This window comes from Pseudophryne corroboree, chromosome 5 (assembly GCF_028390025.1).
Source record: "Pseudophryne corroboree isolate aPseCor3 chromosome 5, aPseCor3.hap2, whole genome shotgun sequence".
Taxonomy (NCBI): domain Eukaryota; kingdom Metazoa; phylum Chordata; class Amphibia; order Anura; family Myobatrachidae; genus Pseudophryne; species Pseudophryne corroboree.
The window spans coordinates 545,487,834-545,512,621 of NC_086448.1; the positions used below are offsets into that span (position 1 = coordinate 545,487,834).

Genomic DNA, 24,788 nt, shown 5'->3' on the forward strand with positions numbered 1-24,788 from the left:
CTCTGTACAGTATGTTCTACTAGTGTACTAATTAGCACAAACAGCTTTTAACTGAATGCCAAATCACCGTACTTAGTATCTCTGTACAGTATGTCCTATTAGGGTACTAATTAGCACGAACAGCTTGTAACGTACAGGGCAGGTTTAATCTATGTATAATGGAGTTAGATAAAAGCTCCTCAGTAAGTTCCTAGATGCCAAATCACCATTCTTAGTATCTCTGTACAGTATGTTCTATTAGGGTACTAATTAGCTGTTCGTGCTAATTAGTACCCTAATAGAAAATACTATACAGAGATACTAAAGACGGTGATTTGGCAACCAGGAACTTACGGAGGAGCTTTTATCTCTCTACATTATACATAGAAAGATCAAACCTGCCACTGTACGTTACAAGCTGCTCGTGCTAATTAGTACACTAGAAGAACATGCTGTACAGAGATACTACGGACAGTGATTTGGCATCCACGAACTTAGGGAGGAGCTTTTATATCTCTCCATTATACTTAGAAAGATTACAATGTAGAGAGATAAAAGCTCCTCCCTAAGTTCCTGGATGCCAAATCACTGTACTTAGTATCTCTGTACAGTATGTTCTACTAGTGTACTAATTAGCACGAACAGCTTGTAACGTAGTTTTGAATTCCAGCCAAGGGGACCATATTGCCGAAAATTCAGAAACATTGCCCCTTGTGAACGTAATAATATCCTCCATCTCCATGTAGTAGTCGACCCTCTTAAACGTAGCCGTGGTAAGTCTTGATAAGCGAACGGCCCCTGCAAAAGATCCTCCCGAACAGGTAAGGGCCTTGGATCTTCCAGAAGATCCGCGTACCAAGCCCTCGGCCGTTCCGGAGCAATGAGGATTGCCAAACCTTTGTTCTTTCTACAAGTTGAAGAACTCTTGGTATCAGAGGAAGTGGAGTGAAAACACATACACTGACGTGAACACCCACGTTGTTACCAGTGCGTCCACCGCCACTGCCTGCGGGTCTCTCAACCTGGAACAATATCTCCGCAGCTTCTTGTTGAGGCGAGAGGCCACGTGTCTTTGTGAGGAACCCCCCACCAACCGGTTACCTCCTCAAACACCTCCGGATGGAGGCCCCACTCTCCTGGATGGAGATCAAGTCTGCTGAGGAAGTCTGCTTCCCAGTTGTCTACTCCCAGAATGAAGATTGCTGACATCGCCACTGTGCGTCTTTCTGCCAAGAGGATTCTTGACACCTCTGACATTGAAGCCCTTCTCTTCATTCCACCTTGTCGGTTTATGTAGGCCACTGTGGTCACGTTGTCCGACTGCACCTGAACAGCCCGATCCTGTAGAAGGTGTGCTGCTTGCAGAAGGCCGTTGTATACGGCCCTTAGCTCCAGGATGTTTACTGGGAGAAGGGATTCTTGATTCGACCACCTTCCTTGGAAGGTTTCCCCCTGAGCGACTGCTCCCCAACCTCTTAGACTTCATCTGTGGTTAGAAGGATCAAGTCCTGAACTCCAAACCTTCGGCTTTCCGGAAGATGTGGTAGTTGTAGCCACAAGAGAAGCGAAATTCTGGCTTTCAGTAACAGACGTATCCTCTGGTGCATATTTAGGTGAGATCCTGACCACTGGTCCAAGAAATCCAGCTGAAAGGATCGAGTATGAAACCTTCCGTACTGCAGAGCCTCGTAGGAGGCCACCATCTTCCCCAGGAGGCGGATGCACTGATGAACAGATACCCGGGTAGACTTCAAGACATCCCGGACCATTGTTTGAATCACCAATGCTTTCTCCACCGGTAGAAACACCCTCTGCACTTCAGTGTCTAGGATCATCCCACAGGAAAGAGAGCCTCCTTGTTGGCTCCAGATGAGACTTTGGAAGGTTCAGGATCCAACCGTGCTCCTTGAGCAGTTGTGTCGTGAGAGCAATGGATCGTGAGGAGGCCTTCTTACTGTCCGTGAAAAAGGCCTCCTCAACCTGCTCAGGGGTTGTCAGAAATATGCAACACATCCCGTACGGCCTCAATCATCAACTGCAGCCCCTTAGCAAGTGATGCCGTCCCCCTCGACACATCCCCGTCACCGTCTGCAGTATCAGATTCGGTGTCCATGTCATCCTGCATAATCTTGGCAAGTGCACGTTTGTGAGAATGTACCGCAGGGGACCCAGAGGGAGCAGTATCAGACCATACAGCCATAGAGGATTGCAATACCAGAGTTGTATGCTCAGTTCTTGTAACCCTTTCAGAAATCTGAGAAATAGCCCCCCTAAGAGAGGCTAACCACTCCGGTTCTCTAGCTGGGATCTGTGCTAGATAAGATAAATCCTCTGCAGCATATGAAAATATGAAACCGAGTATTTAGACATGTTTGCCAACACACACCATTCATCCCACATACATACAGGGTACTGGACAGACAGTTTCCCCCCCCCCCCCCCCCTCCCAAGAATGGCAGAGAGACACAGAGATTGGAGCCAACCCATACACAGCGCTATTACAGGTATAGGGAGACCCTAAACCAGCGCTGACTGTCCATTAATAGGCAACACAGTCTTTACACAGCATCCCCTCCCTTCTACAACCCCCTGGTACCGTACAGATAGCTGGAGTTGCACTGGAGGGACTGATCTTCCACTTGCACCCGACTGCAGGCAGGAAAATGGTGCTGAAACGCTGCTGGGTCCACTCTGAGAAGCTCCGCCCCCTTAATGGCGCTGTCTTCCCGCTCTTCATAGATTATACTGGCCTGAGGTTTGTGTGTGCTGGCTGAGATCCGCAGACCCCGAAAAACTGGATTGGTCAGTGTAGGGTCAGGCGCTGGCTCAGGGAGTCCCTCACAGCGCCGCACCGTGGTACCGCTGAACCGCCCAAAAGCGCAGTCAATGCGCTCCTACCCTGTAGCCGCCATCTTCATACCGGCTCCCTGCTTGTTAGGGAGCCGATGACTCACTCGCCACAGTTCAGCTCTGCAAGGGGGTGGCAGCATGCTGCCGGGGTGAGCGTTCCCCTGCAGCGGGGAGCGATCTATCCCCTCTGGAGCTCAGTGTCCAGTCAGCAGAGACAGTGGCTCAGACCCCGCAGGGCGGACACTGCTCCCCCCTCAGTCCCTTGATGCAGGGAGGTTGTTGCCAGCAGCCTCCCTGTAAAATAAAAACTCTAAGAAAAACTCTTACTAAGAAAGCTCTGTAGAGCTCCCCTAGCTGTGACCGGCTCCTCCGGGCACATTTTCTAAACTGAGTCTGGTAGGAGGGGCATAGAGGGAGGAGCCAGCCAACACTATTAAACTCAAAGTGCCAATTGCTCCTGGTGGACCCGTCTTTACCCCATGGTACTAATATGGACCCCAGCATCCTCTAGGACGCAAGAGAAAAATGCTGAAAATGAGTCCCACTTGTTGTGTTTAGTAGAAAAAACTCCACCAATAATTTAGTGTTCACGCTAGGCTGTTTTAGCTGGGCGCCGTGCCCTGCCCGATTTTTTAAGGGCCAAACCCGCCCTGCCCTTTCTGCGGTGCCCTGCTAAAACAGCCGCCCGCTTCCTGCCCTGCAGCGTGTAAAGATGCCGTGCGCATGCACGCGGCATCCATTCACGCTGAGAGATAGCTTGGGGGGGAAGCCCAGCACCTCCGTAGGTGCGGGGCACGCCTCCAACAGTGATGCCGCCGGCCACCCACGCCCCCTTCTATTACACGTAATGACCCCACCCCCTATTTTGCGTGGCCACACCCCCTTTTCGCTGCACGCGCTTGTGCCCCTCAAGGTCCGGCGTCCTGCCCGGATTCTAGAGTGAACACTATAATTATGACTGATGGGGAATAAGGTACAAATTTGTAATGTCATGGTGTCAAGAGGTGGTGGGGATTACAATACACAAGAAAAAAATTAATACAAAATAAAATAAAATTATATATATATATATATATATATATAAGATTTTACTTACCGATAAATCTATTTCTCGTAGTCCGTAGTGGATGCTGGGGACTCCGTCAGGACCATGGGGATTAGCGGCTCCGCAGGAGACAGGGCACAAAAATAAAGCTTTAGGATCAGGTGGTGTGCACTGGCTCCTCCCCCTATGACCCTCCTCCAAGCCTCAGTTAGGATACTGTGCCCGGACGAGCGTACACAATAAGGAAGGATTTTGAATACCGGGTAAGACTCATACCAGCCACACCAATCACACCGTACAACTTGTGATCTGAACCCAGTTAACAGTATGACAACGTAGGAGCCTCTGAACAGACGGCTCACAACAATAACAACCCGATTTCTTTGTAACAATAACTATGTACAAGTATTGCAGACAATCCGCACTTGGGATGGGCGCCCAGCATCCACTACGGACTACGAGAAATAGATTTATCGGTAAGTAAAATCTTATTTTCTCTAACGTCCTAGTGGATGCTGGGGACTCCGTCAGGACCATGGGGATTATACCAAAGCTCCCAAACGGGCGGGAGAGTGCGGATGACTCTGCAGCACCGAATGAGAGAACTCCAGGTCCTCTTTAGCCAGGGTATCAAATTTGTAGAATTTTACAAACGTGTTCTCCCCCGACCACGTAGCTGCTCGGCAGAGTTGTAATGCCGAGACCCCTCGGGCAGCCGCCCAGGATGAGCCCACCTTCCTTGTGGAATGGGCCTTGACAGATTTAGGCTGTGGCAGGCCTGCCACAGAATGTGCAAGTTGAATTGTGCTACAAATCCAACGAGCAATCGTCTGCTTAGAAGCAGGAGCACCCAGCTTGTTGGGTGCATACAGTATAAACAGCGAGTCAGATTTTCTGACTCCAGCCGTCCTTGAAATATATATTTTCAATGCCCTGACAACGTCCAGCAACTTGGAATCCTCCAAATCGCTAGTAGCCGCAGGCACCACAATAGGCTGGTTCAGGTGAAACGCTGACACCACCTTAAGCAGAAAATGAGGACGCGTCCGCAGTTCTGCCCTGTCCGAATGGAAAATCAGATATGGGCTTTTATACGATAAAGCCGCCAATTCTGACACTCTCCTGGCTGAAGCCAGGGCCAGTAGCATGGTTACTTTCCATGTAAGATATTTCAAATCCGCCGATTTGAGTGGCTCAAACCAATGGGATTTGAGAAAATCCAAAACTACATTAAGGTCCCACGGAGCCACTGGGGGCACAACCGGGGGCTGTATATGTAGTACTCCTTTTACAAAAGTCTGGACTTCAGGAACTGAAGCCAATTCTTTCTGGAAGAAAATCGACAGGGCCGAAATTTGAACCTTAATGGACCCCAACTTGAGGCCCATAGACAATCCTGTTTGCAGGAAATGTAGGAATCGACCCAATTGAAATTCCTCCGTGGGGGCCTTCCTGGCCTCACACCACGCAACATATTTTCTCCAAATGCGGTGATAATGTTGTGCAGTCACCTCCTTCCTGGCTTTTACCAGTGTAGGAATGACCTCTTCCGGAATGCCTTTTTCCCTTAGAATTCGGCGTTCAACCGCCATGCCGTCAAACGCAGCCGCGGTAAGTCTTGGAATAGACACGGTCCCTGCTGAAGCAGGTCCCGTCTTAGAGGTAGAGGCCACGGATCTTCCGTGAGCATCTCCTGAAGTTCCGGGTACCAAGTTCTTCTTGGCCAATCCGGAGCCACGAGTATCGTTCTTACTCCCCTTTGCCGTATAATTCTCAGTACTTTTGGTATGAGAGGCAGAGGAGGAAACACATACACTGACTGGAACACCCACGGCGTTACCAGAGCGTCCACAGCTATTGCCTGAGGGTCTCTAGACCTGGCGCAATACCTGTCCAGTTTTTTGTTAAGGCGAGACGCCATCATGTCCACCTTTGGTTTTTCCCAACGGTTCACAATCATGTGGAAGACTTCTGGATGAAGTCCCCACTCTCCCGGGTGTAGATCGTGTCTGCTGAGGAAGTCTGCTTCCCAGTTGTCCACTCCCGGAATGAACACTGCTGACAGTGCTATCACATGATCTTCCGCCCAGCGAAGAATCCTTGCAGCTTCTGCCATTGCTCTCCTGCTTCTTGTGCCGCCCTGTCTGTTTACGTGGGCGACTGCCGTGATGTTGTCCGACTGGATCAACACCGGCTGACCCTGAAGCAGGGGTTTTGCCAGGCTTAGAGCATTGTAAATCGCTCTTAGCTCCAGTATATTTATGTGAAGAGACATCTCCAGGTTTGACCATACTCCCTGGAAGTTTCTTCCCTGTGTGACCGCTCCCCAGCCTCTCAGACTGGCATCCGTGGTCACCAGGACCCAGTCCTGTATGCCGAATCTGCGGCCCTCTAACAGATGAGCACTCTGCAACCACCACAGAAGAGACACCCTTGTCCGTGGCGACAAGGTTATCCGCTGATGCATCTGCAGATGCGATCCGGACCATTTGTCCAGCAGATCCCACTGAAAAGTTCGTGCGTGGAATCTGCCGAATGGAATCGCTTCGTAAGAAGCCACCATCTTTCCCAGGACTCTTGTGCATTGATGCACAGACACTTTCCCTGGTTTTAGGAGGTTCCTGACAAGTTCGGATAACTCCTTGGCTTTCTCCTCCGGAAGAAACACCTTTTTCTGAACCGTGTCCAGAATCATTCCCAGGAACAGCAGACGTGTCGTCGGGGTCAATTGAGATTTTGGAAAATTCAGAATCCATCCGTGCTGTTGCAGCACTATTTGGGTTAGTGCTACTACGTCCCCCAGCTGTTCCTGGACCATGCCCTTATCAGGAGATCGTCCAAGTAAGGGATAATTAATACGCCTTTTCTTCGTAGAAGAAACATCATTTCGGCCATTACCTTGGTAAAGACCCGAGGTGCCGTGGACAATCCAAACGGCAGCGTCTGAAACTGATAATGACAGTTTTGCACCACGAACCTGAGGTACCCTTGATGTGAAGGGCAAATTGGGACATGCAGGTAAGCATCCTTGATGTCCAGGGACACCATAAAGTCCCCTTCTTCCAGATTCGCTATCACTGCTCTGAGTGACTCCATCTTGAACTTGAATTTTTGTATGTACAGGTTCAAAGATTTCAGATTTAGAATAGGTCTTACCGAGCCGTCCGGCTTCGGTACCACAAATAGTGTGGAATAATACCCCTTTCCCTGTTGTAGGAGGGGTACCTTGACTATCACCTGCTGAGAATACAGCTTGTGAATGGCTTCCAATACCGTCGCCCTGTCTGAGGGAGACGTTGGCAGAGCAGACTTTAGGAACCGGCGAGGGGGAGACTTCTCGAATTCCAACCTGTAACCCTGAGATATTATCTGCAGGATCCAGGGGTCCACCTATGAGTGAGCCCACTGTGCGCTGAAATTCTTGAGTCGACCCCCCACCGCCCCTGAGTCCGCTTGTAAAGCCCCAACGTCATGCTGAGGGCTTTGCAGAAGCCGGGGGGGGGGGGGGGCTTCTGCTCCTGGGAAGAAGCTGCTTGGTGCACTCTCTTACCCTTTCCTTTGCCTCGGGGCAAATATGACTGTCCTTTCGCCCGCTTGTTCCTATAGGAACGAAAGGACTGCGGCTGAAAAGACGGTGTCTTTTTCTGTTGGGAGGGGACCTGAGGTAAAAAGATGGATTTCCCGGCTGTTGCCGTGGCCACCAAATCCGATAGACCGACCCCAAATAATTCCTCCCCCTTATACGGCAATACTTCCATATGCCGTTTGGAATCCGCATCACCTGACCATTGTCGCGTCCATAAACTTCTTCTGGCAGATATGGACATCGCACTTACTCTCGATGCCAGAGTGCAAATATCCCTCTGTGCATCTCGCATATATAGAAATGCATCCTTTAAATGCTCTATAGTCAGTAAAATACTGTCCCTATCCAGGGTATCAATATTTTCAGTCAGGGAATCCGACCAAACCACCCCAGCACTGCACATCCATGCAGAGGCGATGGCTGGTCGCAGTATAACACCAGTATGAGTGTATATACTTTTCAGGGTAGTTTCCAGCCTCCTATCTGCTGGATCCTTGAGGGCGGCCGTTTCAGGAGACGGTAACGCCACTTGTTTTGATAAGCGTGTGAGGGCCTTATCCACCCTAGGGGGTGTTTCCCAGCGCGCCCTAACCTCTGGCGGGAAAGGATATAATGCCAATAACTTCTTTGAAATTAGCAGTTTTCTATCGGGGTTAACCCACGCTTCATCACACACTTCATTCAATTCGTCTGATTCAGGAAAAACTACAGGTAGTTTTTTCAGACCCCACATAATACCCCTTTTTGTGGTACATGCAGTATCAGAGATATGTAAAGCCTCCTTCATTGCCGTGATCATATAACGTGTGGCCCTACTGGAAAATACGTTTGTTTCTTCACCGTCGACACTAGATTCGGTGTCCGTGTCTAGGTCTGTGTCGACCGACTGAGGTAAAGGGCGTTTTACAGCCCCTGACGGTGTCTGAGACGCCTGTACAGGTACTAACTGGTTTTCCGGCCGTCTCATGTCGTCAACTGATTTTTGTAATGTGCTGACATTATCACGTAATTCCATAAATAAAGCCATCCATTCCGGTGTCGACTCCCTAGGGGGTGACATCACCATTACCGGCAATTGCTCCGCCTCCACACCAACATCGTCCTCATACATGTCGACACACACGTACCGACACACAGCAGACACACAGGGAATGCTCTTATCGAAGACAGGACCCCACTAGCCCTTTGGGGAGACAGAGGGAGAGTTTGCCAGCACACACCCAAGCGCTATAAATATATAGGAACAACCCTATAGAAGTGTTGTCTCCCTTATAGCAGCTTAATATATATCAAAAACGCCAAAAAAAAATGCCCCCCCCCTCTCTTTTTTACCCTGTTTCTGTAGTGCAGTGCAGGGGAGAGTCCTGGGAGCCTTCCTCGCAGCGGAGCTGAGCAGGAAAATGGCGCTGTGTGCTGAGGAGATAGGCCCCGCCCCCTATTTCGGCGGGCTCTTCTCCGGAGTTTGTGAGACCTGGCAGGGGTTAAATACATCCATATAGCCCCAAGGGCTATATGTGATGTATTTTTTAGCCAGAACAAGGTATTCTCATTGCTGCCCAGGGCGCCCCCTGCAGCGCCCTGCACCCTCCGTGACCGCTGGTGTGAAGTGTGTGACAACAATGGCGCACAGCTGCAGTGCTGTGCGCTACCTCATGAAGACTGAAAAGTCTTCTGCCGCCGGTTTCTGGACCTCTTCGCTTTTCGGCATCTGTAAGGGGGTCGGCGGCGCGGCTCCGGGACCGGACTCCATGGCTGGGCCTGTGTTCGATCACTCTGGAGCTAATGGTGTCCAGTAGCCTAAGAAGCCAATCCATCCTGCACGCAGGTGAGTTCACTTCTTCTCCCCTAAGTCCCTCGTTGCAGTGAGCCTGTTGCCAGCAGGACTCACTGAAAATAAAAAACCTAAAAACTTTTTCTAAGCAGCTCTTTAGGAGAGCCACCTAGATTGCACCCTGCTCGGACGGGCACAAAAACCTAACTGAGGCTTGGAGGAGGGTCATAGGGGGAGGAGCCAGTGCACACCACCTGATCCTAAAGCTTTATTTTTGTGCCCTGTCTCCTGCGGAGCCGCTAATCCCCATGGTCCTGACGGAGTCCCCAGCATCCACTAGGACGTTAGAGAAATATATATATATATATATATATATATATATATATATATATATATATATATACATACATACATACATACATACATACTGTGTTATAGTGCAAAGAAAGGTGGTGGGGTGGAAAGTCTCCTAACTCTGCTAGAGACATTGCTGCACCCTTGTTTGAAATAGCAGTGTTACCAATTATACATTTTGTGCCTGCATGAGCTTGGTAACCAGACCATTAACCTCAACACGGTAGAAACATTAACGAGACCATCCTAGTTTCATTTAACTCCGTTGCCACCACATATGAAAGGACTTGCTCAGGGACATCTCCACTTACAAATTATGCAACTCCTTAGTAGTTACTGACTAGTGGTCACGGCAATATGCAGAAAACCTTACATTTCCCAGAGAGACCGGGAAGGACACTAAAAGGTCTTTAATATGGAGCAATTATCTGTGCTTCCAAGGGGGATCAAGGAAAAATCATGCCCCTTCCAAAAAAAATAAAAAAATCGACTTCTATTGATAAGTCCTTATAGATGCTTATAAGAAAAATGGAAGATGCACCAGATGTACTAACAGGGTACACTAATAAAGCCGTGGCGATTTCTTAGGAAAAGAAGGCTCAGATCTCTGCATAGCAGTAGGCTGGATGTCTGTCCATACCTTTTTCCAGAGGGTAGATCATCATTAGGATGTTCTATAAACGATTTAGTTTGGGAGACCTATTTTAAAGCACTTAATTGTTTAATATATTCAGCATATCTTTTAAACGAATGTGTGCCACTGAGTTGTATGGTGAAATGGTGCTTTTTGTCATACGATAGTTTGCATCTATTGGAATTGCTCATACAAGACGTAAGACAAGCAATTCCTTGTGCTTTTCACCACATAAAAACAAAAAAGTTGGTAATACAATCTCTTTAATTGCCTGAAATGTGGATATTTATTACCAGTTATTTATATACACATTCCACAGCGATTTACAGAGAATATTTGGCCCTTCACAACAGAATATAACCTTTAACAGGAAATAAGGTGTTTTGTCCCTTTAGAGTTCCTTGCACTATAGTACTTCCGCTCTACAAGTCTTCTGGCAAAAAGGTAATTGCCACTAGAAATACTACTTTTAGTGATCTCCATCTCCAAGACACTACATTGGTTCAAATGAAAATTCCATTACAACTTTTAGAATACAAACACACAAAATGATTTCATGGAACAAATGTTTACTACTTTCTTAAAACTCTTAATAAATTCTTCTGAAGCTAATATGCTGGAACCATTTCTAGCATGTACATTATTAAAGTTTATTAAAAATACTCAGATAGTTCTTGTTTGGAATCCCTTTTACAATTTGTACACCCATTAAAAAGTTCCCACTTTGTTTTGCTGAAAATGTTGGACCCTGGCCAATGGTTCAGAAAAGGAGGTAAAGACCTTGATTTCTCATGAGACCTTCTGTAGGTTATTGAGGTGCTTTAGAGAAACATCCTCCCTTCCTGTATATGGGTGTGGATCATTAGATCTCCAAGCAAAATGGTCTACAGTCAAAAGGTCAACATGTATAAAGGTCAACAGGGACAGGATCAAAAGGACAACATGTAAAAGGTAGATAGTAGTAAAAGGTAGACAACCTTTTTATGTTTATTTTGTTTCTTTTCGTCGTCATAGCACACAGAACCCCAATTGGTGTACAGTGTCCCCTTACAAGTTACTATTCTCAGTCGTAGTCCATGGTCAAATATGAAAAAGCTTAATAAAAAGATATACCCCCCCCCCCCCCCCCAAAAAAAAAAGCTGTGTCGACCTTTTGTACATGTTGATCTTTTACATGTCGACCATTAGTGGTCGACCTGTAGTTCTGATACCACTGTATGTTGTCCGTTTGCTTTCTGCAGTGAATGGAGAAAGACAAAAACAGCGTAAACAATGCCCTCCTGATTCCATTACATCCACTTTGCTACCAGATAGGTAACTGTTCACATAATTTAGAAACATTGAGATTAAACAAATATTGTCTGAATAAAAATATTGTTAAGGATGAAAGGCGATTTTAACCATAGTGAACATGATGGAAATATATTTTATAGGAAGAACTAGATTAAATAGGTTTGAACATATTAGTTAAATGTTTAATGATTTAAGAAATAATGATTTGTATATGTGTTTAGATAGATAGATATATTCGTGTTTTACTGCAAGATTATGAGACATTGTGTAGGGAACAGGTTTATACCACTCTAGCCATAAATGAGGCTAGAGAGGTCACAGTGTAACAAAGAATGAATTTACAATCAAAAGGACACTGGAGGAATCCACAGGTGTCCATTTAGCTCAGAATTAGGATTTGCAATACCTTTGGCAATTATAAAAGTAGCTGTTCAATGGTCCAGTTATAGGTCAGATCATGGGTCATAAAACAGTAGATTACATTAGCTACTACAAGGAGAGATCACATCTATTGATAAAATGAGGTCTGGGGCACCCCAGGCAAAACAGACCCTGATGGGGCAGAACAAGCCAAGCGGAGCACCACACGTTTTTAGGAAACCGTGACTTCTTGAGCAGGACAAGCCAGCTTAGTTTAAAGTTTGTTTTATGGCACCTTGGAATGTAAATGGCAAACCTATAATTAGCGTTTGCAGTGAAAACACTAGGAGAATATACCAGCAGATGGTTAAGTTATAGGTATATATACACATGAGTTCAGTCAATGGTAAAGAGAGAAGTCAGGAGGAGGAGGAGAAGGAGTTGGAGGTCAGAAGGAGCTAGAAGATGCGGAGCTAAAAAGAAGCTACGTGCAGGAGGAGGGATGTTCACACATAAGAAATTATATGGAGGATGGTAACTATGTACTTGCAAGTACAAACTTTGTTAATTAATTGTATAAAGGTGTGTACACACGGTAATAAAAATCTAAGATTTTGACTATATAGTCAAAATCTTATGAAAAGTTAGTGCATTTCTCAAGGTGTCAGGCAGCTTGCGATACAGAGTCGATCCTGATGCGCACTCCTGTGGGGTCGGTATCGCAAGGCCAGATAGACTGTGCAGGCAAGTCAATCTTGACTATCTAGTGTACAATCTAGTATAAAGTATAGTCAAAATTGGCACTTAATCAAAAACGTATATACACAAAATCTCAAGCTCAGATAGTCAAAATCTGGGTTTACGGTCATTAGGTCGACAGTCATTAGGTCAACCACTATTGGTCGACATAGCCATTAGGTCGACATGAGTTTTTCAAATACAAATTTAATTTTTATTTTTTTTACATTTTCATACTTTACGACACATGTGGACTACAATTGGGAATGGTAACCTGTGCCGAGCGCAGCGGTAGCAGAGCGAGGCACCTTGCCCAAAGCATGGCAAACGAAGTGAGCCATGCGAGGGGACACGGTGCACTAACTGGGGTTCCCCGTCACTCTACGAAAACACCAAAAGAAGTACAAAAAAAAATCCCTCACGTCAACATTTTCCATGTCAACCTAATGACCATGTCGACCAATAGTGGTCGACCTAATGATCCATACCCCAAAATCTGACATAGCAAGGATCTCACTGTGTGTACACACCTTAAGTTTGTGAAACGTTTGTGTTTTATGTTTGTTCTATAATGAAGTATAAATATTATTAGCATATATATGTCACGCTGTGTATATCTTAAGGCCCATACACACTTGCCGATAAAATGAGCGACGTCGCTCATTTTCCCCCCTCCCTAAGCGACGTCGCTCATTTTATCGGCAAGTGTGTATGCCACCAGCGGTGACCGATGTGAGGCCCCGCGGGTCGCCAGCGATCGTCGCTGTCGGTAGGGCATGCATGTAGGATCAGGACTGTCATCCACGACCTGCATGCAGGGCTGGCGGAGGCGTGACGTTACTGAGCGATATGAGCGGTCATATCGCTCAGTGTGTACAGTTGGCTGCCGACTGGCTGGCCCGGGAGGAGGAAACATTAGACGACGTCACTCACAGATCGACATCGTCTAGTGTGTATGGACCTTTATTCTGTATGATTTGATTTTGCCTGTAAATAAACAATCAGATGATAAGAGTGCTAATCTCAAGTCTGAACTCTCTTTAAGGAGTTATAACTTCATAATTCTTATGTATAAGTACTGCATATATTTATCAGCCACCTAGTGTGTAAATCTGACACAATATATTTGCAGATATATATTATAAACTCACATTAATTAAAATGTATCTATATATTAATAATCATATTAAATATTAATATAATTTATAAATATGATTCCATAAATCAATAACTTGTTGATGGATGACCAACTGACTAACTTCCACGTTTAGAGATAATCTACTAGAATGAGCTGTTTCTGAAAGATAGCCACCTTCAATGAGATAATTGGATTCCTATTTTATTACAGGTTTTTTTTTTTTTTTATATAGTGCACGCATACAGTATTCAGCAGTATTAGGATGTTGAACAGTTTGTATCACCCCTTCAGTGCTCATTTTATTACTAGTTACCAGCCTATCAAAATTATGGAGCAACACAACAGTAATGTCAGCGCCGGCGGCTGTGCGCGCCAAACGGACACTTGAATTGCTCCGTCAAGCACCATCTAGTGGCCGCCGGTGCTCAAAATATAGTACTTTAATATTCCCCATAGAGGTGATGAGCAGCATTAGACTTATTATATAGTATTCCTAATATCTTTGGAGTTCCTTTATGGCTACAAAACAGAAGTTAATATTTGCTGGAAGCTGCGCAAATACAAGGATGCCATAACCATGTGTACATGGCATCCTGCAAGTGAGCAATACTAGCATTTCTTTTATTATACCAGGTAATCTTAAGGGACTGTTTTGTAATGAACCAGCTGTTTTCTCTTTCCGATAAATTATGGCTCACAAAAGTACCCTGGCTTGCAGTAATATATGCAGAATTACATAAATGTTCGATGCTTAGATGCCACGGCTTCCTGAGCTGCAATCCAGTAATCCAGATATGGAATGCTGCAGGTAGTCTTGCTCTCTCTTCAAAGCCCAGCCTGCCTGCTCTGCATGATTGTGTGCATACAAAGAGCCTCCCAAATGAAGAATACTTTTTGCTGCACGAACTGCTCCAACATAATAAACTGGAAGCACATGTTTAGTCTGAATACATAACTTTTACAGATGGTTGGGATCCCGGCTGTCATGATCCTGACAGCTGGATCCCAACCACCAGTATGCAATCAGCTGGGAGTGCACTAGAAAGACACTTGTGGGCTCGCTATGCTCGCCACTCTGCGGGCACGGTGGCTCACTCCAGGAGCTACTCTCCCTCTATGGGTGTCGTGGACACCAAGAGAGGGAGAAAAGCCTGTGGCGCAGATATTCCGGCTGCAGGATTTCACCGCCTGTCTGGATTCCGGCGTCGGCACTGTGACACGGTCTGTGATCGCCTCCCTGTTCAGTCTCCCCATGTTTTGCTCCAACACCATAAATGGTGCACCCCATGGGCTGTAGCACACTGCCTGCCCTAACTAGACAGCAAGATATTAGAGAGAAGGAGCTATTATATATACTGTCATGTCTCTATCGCTCTAGTATGGATCTTAGGGCCCGATTCAGAGATGCACATAGTTAACAAAGCTGTGTCTTTTGAGGAGGCTACTGTACAAAAAAAAATAAGAATTTACTTACCGATAATTCTATTTCTCATAGTCCGTAGTGGATGCTGGGGACTCCGAAAGGACCATGGAGAATAGCGGCTCCGCAGGAGACTAGGCACAAAAGTAAAAGCTTTAGGACTACCTGGTGTGCACTGGCTCCTCCCCCCATGACCCTCCTCCAAGCCTCAGTTAGGATACTGTGCCCGGACGAGCGTACACAATAAGGAAGGATTTTGAATCCCGGGTAAGACTCATACCAGCCACACCAATCACACCGTACAACTTGTGATTTTAACCCAGTTAACAGCATGATAACAGAGGAGCCTCTGAAAAGATGGCTCACAACAATAATAACCCGATTTTTGTAACAATAACTATGTACAAGTATTGCAGACAATCCGCACTCGGGATGGGCGCCCAGCATCCACTACGGACTATGAGAAATAGAATTATCGGTAAGTAAATTCTTATTTTCTCTAACGTCCTAGTGGATGCTGGGGACTCCGAAAAGACCATGGGGATTATACCAAAGCTCCCAAACGGGCGGGAGAGTGCGGATGACTCTGCAGCACCGAATGAGAGAACTCCAGGTCCTCCTCAGCCAGGGTATCAAATTTGTAGAATTTTGCAAACGTATTTGCCCCTGACCAAGTAGCTGCTCGGCAAAGTTGTAAAGCCGAGACCCCTCGGGCAGCCGCCCATGATGAGCCCACTTTCCGTGTGGAATGGGCTTTTACAGATTTTGGCTGTGGCAGGCCTGCCACAGAATGTGCAAGCTGAATTGTACTACAAATCCAACGAGCAATCGTCTGCTTAGAAGCAGGAGCACCCAGCTTGTTGGGTGCATACAGGATAAACAGCGAGTCAGATTTTCTGACTCCAGCCGTCCTGGAAACATATATTTTCAGGGCCCTGACTACGTCCAGCAACTTGGAATCCTCCAAGTCCCTAGTAGCCGCAGGCACCACAATAGGCTGGTTTAAGTGAAATGCTGAAACCACCTTCGGGAGAAATTGAGGACGAGTCCTCAATTCTGCCCTGTCCGTATGAAAAATTAGGTAAGGGCTTTTATAGGATAAAGCCGCCAATTCTGATACACGCCTGGCTGAAGCCAGGGCTAACAGCATTACCACTTTCCATGTGAGATATTTTAAGTCCACAGTGGTGAGTGGTTCAAACCAATGTGATTTTAGGAATCCCAAAACTACATTGAGATCCCAAGGTGCCACTGGAGGCACAAAAGGAGGCTGTATATGCAGTACCCCTTGACAAACGTCTGAACTTCAGGAACTGAAGCTAGTTCTTTTTGGAAGAATATTGACAGGGCCGAAATTTGAACCTTAATGGACCCTAATTTGAGGCCCATAGACAGTCCTGTTTGCAGGAAATGCAGGAATCGACCCAGTTGAAATTCCTCTGTAGGGGCCTTCCTGGCCTCACACCACGCAACATATTTACGCCAAATACGGTGATAATGTTGCACAGTTACATCCTTCCTGGCTTTGATCAGGGTAGGGATGACTTCATCTGGAATGCCTTTTTCCTCCAGAATCCGGCGTTCAACCGCCATGCCGTCAAACGCAGCCGCGGTAAGTCTTGGAACAGACATGGTCCCTGCTGGAGCAGGTCCTTTCTTAGAGGTAGAGGCCACGGGTCTTCCGTGAGCATCTCTTGAATTTCCGGGTACCAAGTCCTTCTTGGCCAATACGGAGCCACGAGTATAGTCTTTACACCTCTCCTTCTTATGATTCTCAGTACCTTGGGTATTAGAGGCAGAGGAGGGAACACATACACTGACTGGTACACCCACGGTGTTACCAGAGCGTCCACAGCTATTGCCTGAGGGTCCCTTGACCTGGCGCAATATCTGTCCAGTTTTTTGTTGAGGCGGGGCGCCATCATGTCCACCTTTGGTTTTTCCCAACGGTTCACAATCATGTGGAAGACTTCTGGGTGAAGTCCCCACTCCCCCGGGTGAAGATTGTGTCTGCTGAGGAAGTCTGCTTCCCAGTTGTCCACTCCCGGAATGAACACTGCTGACAGTGCTATCACATGATTTTCCGCCCAGCGAAGAATCCTTGTAACTTCCGTCATTGCCCTCCTGCTTCTTGTGCCGCCCTGTCTGTTTACGTGGGCGACTGCCGTGATGTTGTCCGACTGGATCAACACCGGCTGACCCTGAAGCAGAGGCCTTGCCTGACTTAGGGCATTGTAAATGGCCCTTAGTTCCAGGATATTTATGTGAAGTGACGTTTCCATGCTTGACCACAAGCCCTGGAAATTTTTTCCCTGTGTGACTGCTCCCCAGCCTCTCAGGCTGGCATCCGTGGTCACCAGGACCCAATCCTGAATGCCGAATCTGCGGCCCTCTAGGAGATGAGCACTCTGTAACCACCACAGGAGAGACACCCTTGTCCTTGGAGACAGGGTTATCCGCTGATGCATTTGAAGATGCGATCCGGACCATTTGTCCAGCAGATCCCACTGAAAAGTTCTTGCGTGGAATCTGCCGAATGGAATCGCTTTGTAAGAAGCCACCATCTTTCCCAGGACCCTTGTGCATTGATGCACTGACACTTGGCCTGGTCTTAGGAGGTTCCTGACTAGGTCGGATAACTCCCTGGCTTTCTCCTCCGGGAGAAACACCTTTTTCTGTACTGTGTCCAGAATCATCCCTAGGAACAGCAGACGTGTCGTCGGAATCAGCTGCGATTTTGGAATATTTAGAATCCATCCGTGCTGTCGTAGTACTACTTGAGATAGTGCTACTCCGACCTCTAACTGTTCTCTGGACCTTGCCCTTATCAGGAGATCGTCCAAGTAAGTGATAATTAAGACGCCTTTTCTTCGAAGAAGAATCATCATTTCGGCCATTACCTTGGTAAAGACCCGGGGTGCCGTGGACAATCCAAACGGCAGCGTCTGAAACTGATAGTGACAGTTCTGTACCACAAACCTGAGGTACCCTTGGTGAGAAGGGCAAATTGGGACATGGAGGTAAGCATCCTTGATGTCCAGAGACACCATATAGTCCCCTTCTTCCAGGTTCGCTATCACTGCTCTGAGTGACTCCATCTTGAACTTGAACCTTTTTATGTAAGTGTTCAAGGATTTCAGATTTAAAATGGGTCTCACCGAGCCGTCCGGCTTCGGTACCACAAACAGCGTGGAATAATACCCCTTTCCCTGTTGTAGGAGGGGTACCTTGATTATCACCTGCTGGGAATACAGCTTGTGAATGGCTTCCAATACCGCCTCCCTGTCGGGGGGAGACGTTGGTAAAGCAGACTTCAGGAACCGGCGAGGGGGAGACGTCTCGAATTCCAATTTGTACCCCTGAGATACTACCTGCAGGATCCAGGGGTCCACTTGCGAGTGAGCCCACTGCGCGCTGAAATTCTTGAGACGGGCCCCCACCGTGCCTGAGTCCGCTTGTAAGGCCCCAGCGTCATGCTGAGGACTTGGCAGAAGCGGGGGAGGGCTTCTGTTCGTGGGAAGAGGCTGTCTGCTGCAGTCTTTTTCCCCTTCCTCTGCCCCGGGGCAGATATGAGTGGCCTTTTGCCCGCTTGCCCTTATGGGGACGAAAGGACTGAGCCTGAAAAGACGGTATCTTTTTCTGCTGAGAGGTGACCTGGGGTAAAAAGGTGGATTTCCCAGCCGTTGCCGTGGCCACCAGGTCCGATAGACCGACCCCAAATAACTCCTCCCCTTTATACGGCAATACTTCCATATGCCGTTTGGAATCCGCATCACCTGACCACTGTCGCGTCCATAACCCTCTTCTGGCAGAAATGGACATCGCACTTACTCTTGATGCCAGAGTGCAAATATCCCTCTGTGCATCACGCATATATAGAAATGCATCCTTTAAATGCTCTATAGTCAATAATATATTGTCCCTGTCCAGGGTATCAATATTTTCAGTCAGGGAATCCGACCAAGCCACCCCAGCACTGCACATCCAGGCTGAGGCGATTGCTGGTCGCAGTATAATACCAGTATGTGTGTATATACTTTTTAGGATATTTTCCAGCTTCCTATCAGCTGGTTCCTTGAGGGCGGCCGTATCAGGAGACGGTAACGCCACTTGTTTTGATAAGCGTGTGAGCGCCTTATCTACCCTAGGGGGTGTTTCCCAACGTGCCCTAACCTCTGGCGGGAAAGGGTATAATGCCAATAATTTTTTAGAAATTAGCAGTTTTTTTATCGGGGGAAACCCACGCTTCATCACACACCTCATTTAATTCATCTGATTCAGGAAAAACTACGGGTAGTTTTTTCACACCCCACATAATACCCTTTTTTGTGGTTCTTGTAGTATCAGAAATGTTCAAAACCTCCTTCATTGCCGTGATCATGTAACGTGTGGCCCTACTGGAAAATACGTTTGTTTCCTCACCGTCGACACTGGAGTCAGTGTCCGTGTCAGTGTCTGTATCGACCTGAGGTAACGGGCGTTTTATAGCCCCTGACGGTGTTTGAGACGCCTGTACAGGTATTAACTGATTTGCCGGCTGTCTCATGTCGTCAACAGTCTTTTGTAAAGTGCTGACACTATCACGTAATTCTTTCCATAAGACCATCCAGTCAGGTGTCGACTCCCTAGGGGGTGACATCACTAACACAGGCAATTGCTCCGCCTCCACACCATTTTCCTCCTCATACATGTCGACACAACGTACCGACACACAGCACACACACAGGGAATGCTCTGATAGAGGACAGGACCCCACTAGCCCTTTGGGGAGACAGAGGGAGAGTTTGCCAGCACACACCAGAGCGCTATATATATATATATATATATATATATATATATATATATATATATATATATATATATATATATATATATATATATATATATATATATATATATATATATATAGGGATAACCTTATATAAGTGTTTTTCCCTGATATAGCTGCTGTATATATTTATCTGCCAAATTAGTGCCCCCCCTCTCTTGTTTTACCCTGTTTCTGTAGTGCAGGACTGCAGGGGAGAGTCAGGGAGCCTTCCTCCAACGGAGCTGTGAGGAAAAAATGGCGCCAGTGTGCTGAGGAGATAGGCTCCACCCCCTTCTCGGCGGCCTTTCTCCCGCTTTTTTATGGAAAAATTGGCAGGGGTTAAATGCATCCATATAGCCCAGGAGCTATATGTGATGTATTTTTTGCCAAAAAAGGTATTTTTATTGCGTCTCAGGGCGCCCCCCCCAGCGCCCTGCACCCTCAGTGACCGGAGTGTGAAGTGTGCTGAGAGCAATGGCGCACAGCTGCGGTGCTGTGCGCTACCTTATTGAAGACAGGACGTCTTCTGCCGCCGATTTTCCGTACCTCTTCAGTCTTCTGGCTCTGTAAGGGGGCCGGCGGCGTGGCTCTGGGACCCATCCATGGCTGGGCCTGTGATCGTCCCTCTGGAGCTAATGTCCAGTAGCCTAAGAAGCCCAATCCACTCTGCACGCAGGTGAGTTCGCTTCTTCTCCCCTTAGTCCCTCGGTGCAGTGAGCCTGTTGCCAGCAGGTCTCACTGAAAAAAAAAACCTACTTTAAACTTTTACTCTAAGCAGCTCAGGAGAGCCCCTTAGTATGCACCCTTCTCGTTCGGGCACAAAAATCTAACTGAGGCTTGGAGGAGGGTCATGGGGGGAGGAGCCAGTGCACACCAGGTAGTCCTAAAGCTTTTACTTTTGTGCCCAGTCTCCTGCGGAGCCGCTATTCTCCATGGTCCTATCGGAGTCCCCAGCATCCACTAGGACGTTCGAGAAATATATATATATTTATATACTTTATGATGCAGGAGGCATCTGGAGCAAATAGATGCCTCCTGCATGCTTGTGTGATCTACTCCTGCGTCCGAGGACACTGTACCAGATCACTTGCGTGAACATCGGCCACCTGAATAACCCTTAGGTTACATAGGATGGGCTGCTCAAGCTGCTGGGACCAGGAAATCGGCGTTAAAAGAAGCAGACAATGGTTGCGCCACTTCTGTAAAATAGGGTGACACCTGTTTCTAGAAATGCTGTAGGCTCTGTCCGCCCCTAAACGCCTGCAGACTGTCAAGCACAAAGTGCGAGGATGCAGGACCCTAATGGCACATGTATCCCACCATCAGAGATGTACATAAACCATCAAGTGTGCGTGCATCTCCCACGGTGCTGCTATGAATTATGAACAGTAATACAGGTTGAGTCTCCCTTATCCAAAATGCTTGGGACCAGAGGTATTTTGGATATGGGATTTTTCCGTATTTTGGAATAATTGCATACCATAATGAGATATCATGGTGATGGGACCTAAATCTAAGCACAGAATGCATTTATGTATCATATACACCTTATACACACAGCCTGAAGGTAATTTTAGCCAATATTTTTTATAACTTTGTGCATTAAACAAAGTGTGTCTACATTCACACAATTCATTTATGTTTCACATACACCTTATACACACAGCCTGAAGGTAATTTAATACAATATTATTAATAACTGTGTGTTAAACAAAGTTTGTGTACATTGAGCCATCAGAAAACAAAGGTTTCACTATCTCACTCTCACTCAAAAAAGTCCGTATTTCGGAATATTCCGTATTTCGGAATATTTGGATATGGGATACTCAACCTGTAGTTGCCATGTGCTTTTGGTAAACCATGTGCAATTAAAGGACAGAAAAAAAAAAAAAAAAAGAACGGTTTAAGACCAAATAAAATTGTAAATGTTTAGGACAGAAGGGATGATGCATCACCTACATACACACAAAAAAAATGAGGGGTTTTAGAAATTATATCATATGCGCAATGCGAAATCTCCCTACACACTACAAAAACACGTTTTCAGATGCACACTTATGTCATGGACACTGTACCGAGCGGCCTTTTATAAGCAGACTAGGGTAAAGCAGAGATCAGCTCCTTGCTGAGAAAGAGTGCAATACATATATGTATACCAGCAAAAGTGCTTGCCTATCTGTACCACCACGCCCCCAACTTCCCTTACCATCTCCCATCTTTATATAGTGTATGTATGCTAATGCACAGCCTCAGTCAAAAGAACACTAGATTTATGTTGGTCAGAGGGGGTCTTTCTAATGAACTACTGTATTTTCCAAATTAACTCTGTGCCGAGCTGCCATTTAGCTCCTTGACAAGAAAGCGTGTACTAAAGGGAGAGAGACCCAGATTTATCAAGCCTGGAGTGTAATAAATTACAGTGATAAAGTACTAACCAACCAGCTACTAACTTGTCATGTAACAGGCTGTGATTGAAAAATGACAGTCAGGAGCCGATTGGTTGGTACTTTATCACCGTGCAAATGATCACTCTCCAAAGCTTGATAAATCTGGGCCTCAGTCTACATTTCTTTCTAGGCAACGTAATGGTCTTTCACAATTCTATATACCTATACATAGGAGAAAGTCAACTTGTGGAATAACTTCTACAGTTGCAGATATTTCCTACATACGTGAACGAACATGTACATGTTTTAAGTTTTCAATTTACCCTTTAACCACTTGCCTGGCTTGGTCGCATGTGATACGACCGGAGCCAGGATTATATTACCTGGCCAGTCGCTGTCCCCGCCATCCCCTCTGTGTGCCCCAGAGTACTGCATGCACTTTAAAACCTAGATTATGCACGGTTGCTATTCTGATTGTTAGGTGACTGATCTTTTTAATAAATGTACTTGCATTTTTAAAGTTAATCCAACTGGATTCACAGGTCTGTATGATTGAATAAATTGAGAAAAGTAACTTCAGAAAATCTTGTCATTAGTTAGAATACACACAGCAATGGTACTAAGAATATCTTGCAGCCAATTGAAAATTTGTAGGGCACATTTTTATCACTCACTGCATACTGTACTACCCACAGTCACACTGTTAAACAGCATACACAGCGACCACTACATCTGTGATACAATTCAGCACCCAACAGTATAAACACACTACAAATACCACACTGCAAACGGGTGTAGTAGGGTATGCCGGTGCCGGAATCCCGAACGCCGGCACACTGACAGCTGGGCGAGCGCACATGAGCCCTTTGCGGGCCTGCTGCGCTCGCCACGCTATCTATTCTCTCCCCAGGGTGGTCGTGGTTCCCCAAGAGGGAGAAAAGGTGTCGGGATTCCGGCGCCGGTATACTGTGCGCCTGGCTCCAGACATCCGGTAAACTGAAGACCACCCCTGCAAACAAACCCCCATTTGACATTCTGAAAAATCAGCACCACTGACTTGCAGTACCCTATTTTATTCTGTAGCTGAAGTATGTTGAGCGGCAACTGTGAAACACTAAATCCATGTACAGACACATTCATCGTGGCATCATATAAACACAATATAAACACCAGCAAACAGGCACTGGGCAGAAATGCACGCTCAATTTATTTAAGTCAACAGAAGTTAAAATTTACCTGCTGCTTTGGGAGGAAGGCCAAACGTAAAGACTGGTTTTGTAGTCTGATCAGTTTCCTTCTTGTCTGCAGCATTAGGCACACCAAAAGAAAATGAGGCAGATGCTGAAGCATCAGCTTTGCCAAATACAAACTTCTTTGTTTGCTCTCCTTCATTTTTAGATCCAAAAATGGTGGTTCCAGTGGTGGTAGAGTCAGTCTTCTCATCATTTTTTCCAAAAGCAAAGGTTGTAGCCGCCTCTGTTTGTTCCACTTTACCGAATGTAAAACCGCTTACAACTAGAGTTTCATTTTTCTTGTCTCCTGGCTCCTTTAAACCAAAAGACGCTGTCACGTTGGGTTTCTCTTTGGCTAACTGAGCTACCAAATTAGTACTTCCAGAGCTCTCAGCGTTTGGGGCTGTACTGGGCACAGTTCCAAAAGTGAAGTTCTGTGTCAATGGTTTGACAGTGCTTTCCTTCTCTGTTGAAGAGTTACTAAAGCCAAACTTAAAAGTTGTTGGAACTGGATTGTTTGTAGTAGTCTGTGAACTAAAAGTCAAACCTGTGTCTTTCTTCTCATCTGCCGACTTGGAGGAATCTATACCAAACTTGATTTCTCCAGGAAATTTGGGGAAAGAAAATCCACCTGCAGTTATATTTGAAGAGCCTGTGGAGGCAATAGATTTAAGTTCTCCAGAGTCGTTTGAGGATGGAAATCCAAATTTAACAGTTGGAAGCGTAGTTTCAGAAGAAATGGATGGTAACCCAAATCCTATTAAAACAAACAAACCGTATAAACAAACTTTAATTCATTCAGTAAAAACAGGTCTGCAAGAGATACCTTTTGAAGTGCATTCTAGGGCAAACGTGCATCTAATGCATCATGGGAAAAACAATATATCACATTTCCAAAAGTTTCTCTAGATGGTGCATTTCATTTTTTGAACGTCAATACAGAAACGTCATTGTTCAAGGCAAGGGAAAATTTGTTTAAGTGACCTGGCTCTGCCAAGTATCCAAAGCCTCTGTCTATTATGGTTAATACTGACCGACCTACACTATATTAACCCTGTTGTGGCAAAATAACATTATCTTCGGCGTGAGGTAAACAAAAAAAACCCAAGACAACAATCCACTATTACAATCAATACGAGCACAAAACTTTTTTTTTCTTTCTTTTTTTCTTTTTTTTTAGGGACAGTGAAA

At 46.1% G+C, this 24,788-nt stretch overlaps 1 protein-coding gene across 2 annotated transcripts in view; it reads right to left on the reverse strand.

The window, feature by feature from the left end:
* The window catches only part of NUP153 (nucleoporin 153), a 336,682-nt gene that overhangs the window by 39,817 nt on the left and 272,077 nt on the right, over positions 1–24,788 (reverse strand). For both annotated transcript variants that reach the window (XM_063923224.1, XM_063923223.1), the window contains one exon: positions 23,602–24,354. In XM_063923224.1, the coding sequence (XP_063779294.1) occupies positions 23,602–24,354 (753 nt within the window). The remainder of the gene's footprint in view (positions 1–23,601; positions 24,355–24,788) is intronic.